Genomic DNA, 3,017 nt, shown 5'->3' with positions numbered 1-3,017 from the left:
TGTCCCTCATGGGAGAGAACCTTGGGGATGCGTGCACATGAATGCATAACTCATTTGAAACATGTAATTGTACTCAATGTATTATAAACAGAATTGATAAAGTCAGGTACAAATTAATTTTACAGAGTCTGAAACCACAAACTAGACAAATGTTCAGGTTTTGGTAAACCAAAAGGATTCAAAGGGGTGCCTGCTGGTAAGGGGTGATTTTGTAGACCTACTGGTCAAAATTCCTAGATGACAGAATGCGGCAGTGCCAAGTGCCATGAACTCTGACTGCAGACTGAAGGGAACACAGAAATGGAAGAGACACACAGGCAAATGTAATTCTTACGTATATGAGCAGTGATAGTATTAAGGGAGATACTGGAAATAGGAAATGGAAACTAGAGATAGGAAAATGTGGGGAAAATTTCTCTAGAACAATACATTACCTATTGCACAGAGGCCTGGTTACCCTTATGTCCTTCTTTACCAAAAATGCTCAATTCATTCTCTTGCAAGATCGTTCTCTCTGGTGACTTATCACTAGGATGACCATACATCTCATTGGGAGGCAGGGGGAGGGACAGAAAGTCCTGTTTTAGGCTTGGTTTCCTGCATAATTACTAAGAGCACCCTTTTCACTCTCGAAATTGTTCTGGTTTGGACAAGAAATTACAGGCATCCCTCAGTATCCCCGGACGATTGGCTCCAGGACCTCCCTGGGATACCCAAATCCAAGGATGCCGGAGTCCCTGACATGAAACGGTGTAGGATCTGCATATAACCTACGCACATCCTCCCATATACCTTAAATCATCTCTAGGTTACTTATCATACCTAATACAATGTAAACGCCATGTAAATAGTTGTTATACTGTATTGTTTAAGGAGTAATGACAAGAAAAGAGTCTGTACACGTTCAGTACAGCCACAATTTTTTTTTCTCGATTGTCTTCAATCTGGGGTCGTTTGAATCCACAGATGCAGAACTCACAGATACAAGGGCCAACTGTCACAGCCATGCTATTTATCTCCCATTTCATAAGGGACGCCAAAGAGAAGATGACACTTGCCTAGGGGAAATATTTGCTCTACAAGTAAATTTCCTGGTTCACATCTTTAAAGTGAAGGTTCTGTCTCTATGCGGACTTGCACTTATTAGCTAGCAGGAATGTGAGAGACTACCACGTTTTGGAAGGCTTGGGCCATCCTCCTTTGGACGTTTGCCCTCTTCAGTTGCAACATGATCAGAAAGGCCAACAGCACCGTCAGGCAGGTCATTCCAGCTGAGCCAAGGATCGCTACAAGCAGCATCTTCCCACCTCCGAGGTCCGCTTGGGCTGTGCAGGGACACAGAGGTGAAGCAGCTGGTTAGTTCAGGTAGAGAGGCCAAGGTCACCTGTGGAAGACGACGCAGTGCAAAGGGAATGTAACGGCCACCCTAATCCTGCCACCTAATGACTATGTGACCTTGGGCTACTCATTTTTTTCTGAAACTCAGTGGAGATGAGTTCGACTCATAGAGTTGTTATAGGATCTTTAAAAACAGATGTGCAAAAGCACCTCTAAATGGCAATGGGCTAATCATTGGTTCTAGTCGTTTGTTCAACTTTATTTCCAAGTAGAGGCCCAAGGCAATTAACGTAGTTGAATAATAGCGAGGATGACTAACTAGATGTATGACTTTGAGAGAGTGACTAAAACTCAGTTTCCCCACCTAGAAAAGCTTTAAAGTTCTATGATGCTAAGAGCTTAGTCTAAAAGATATTTTGTTTGTTTTTGTCTTGAAAAGCTAAGAGGAAAAAACTGAGGATATACGCAATGGAGGAAGTGAGGGAAGGAAAGAGGGAAGAAGGAGGAAAAGAGGTGAGAAAAGAAGGAAGGAAATAAGAAAGGAAAAAGAAAAAAATAAAATTTAGGGCTCTGGTCAAAATAAACTTTTAAAGACTATGGTCTAATCCTACTACTCTCCCTTACTTAAATTCAAATAAAATTAAACAATATATTTTTATTAATAATAGCAGGCAGAGCCCAATCCCATCTTCTTAAAAGTATTCTTTTGTGGTTACCCATCCTTCCTTCTCTCTCTATGTCTGTGTGTGTCTGTGTGTTTACAGCGTGTCTGGAATGATGAGGGGTGTTTTGTCTTGTTTTAAATTTTTTCTCTTTGAATTCTTACCCATCCTTCCTTCTCTCTCTCTGTCTGTGTGTGTCTGTGTGTATACAGCGTGTCTGGAATGATGAGGGGTGTTTTGTCTTGTTTTAAATTTTTTCTCTTTGAATTTTATGTATAGCTTGGATTTGGGGCCTGTATACATTTTACCAAAATGCAAGTTATTATAAAAGTGATGCATTTATTTAGAGTGTGATCTGAAAACACAAGTTGTTTTATTTTATTTCTTAAGCTCTAGGTAACCCTCCAAGAGAACCAAGAAGTTTTTAGTACTATCATATTTTGTGTAGAAATACACTCTAGTCCAAATTATAGATTTACAAAAATTGTTTTTCCCTCTAACATCCCTCAGTCTACGTTCCCTTGTGCACACTGTACAGGCAGAGGGCTGGGGATACCGTCTGCACAGTATTGAAGTCGATCCACGTGCTGCAGCTTTGCCCATCCTGGGGCCCTTGTTCACGTAATTACATTCAACAGGTTGACCAATCACAAACACTAGACATAGTGTGCTCGGCGCTCTGAGCAGATCTCTATCTATCCCAACTAGCCTGCTCTCTCTGGGGTGGGGGCTGGTGGTGAACATGGAAAGCTAATAACCTGGATCAGAAAGAAGAAAACTCAGAATAGCGTAGGGACATCCAGGCTAAAAGATTGGAGCATGACTCCCGGAGCCTCCCACTGAAGGCTTCCTTCAGAGCTTCCTTCTCAGATTGCTGGATGGAATATGCTGATAGACTAATTTATTCCAAGGTTAAATAACAGAAAATGGATCAACAAGGATCTTTCTCAGGGGCATTTTGATTTTAAGAACCTGTCTAGAGATGATAAAGCCTATTAGAACAAATGAATGATGTCA

At 41.2% G+C, this 3,017-nt stretch overlaps 1 protein-coding gene across 1 annotated transcript in view; it reads right to left on the bottom strand.

Annotated features, from left to right (window-relative positions):
- Positions 1-3,017, bottom strand: part of TEK (TEK tyrosine kinase, endothelial) — a 71,496-nt gene that overhangs the window by 16,871 nt on the left and 51,608 nt on the right. Inside the window, exon 13 of the mRNA XM_008569905.1 lies at positions 1,174-1,325. Within this exon, the coding sequence (XP_008568127.1) occupies positions 1,174-1,325 (152 nt within the window). The remainder of the gene's footprint in view (positions 1-1,173; positions 1,326-3,017) is intronic.

This window comes from Galeopterus variegatus, unplaced genomic scaffold, assembly GCF_000696425.1.
Source record: "Galeopterus variegatus unplaced genomic scaffold, G_variegatus-3.0.2 Scaffold543, whole genome shotgun sequence".
Classification (NCBI taxonomy): domain Eukaryota; kingdom Metazoa; phylum Chordata; class Mammalia; order Dermoptera; family Cynocephalidae; genus Galeopterus; species Galeopterus variegatus.
Note: the sequence above shows the minus strand (reverse complement) of the source record. Positions and strands in the feature narration are given on the sequence as shown.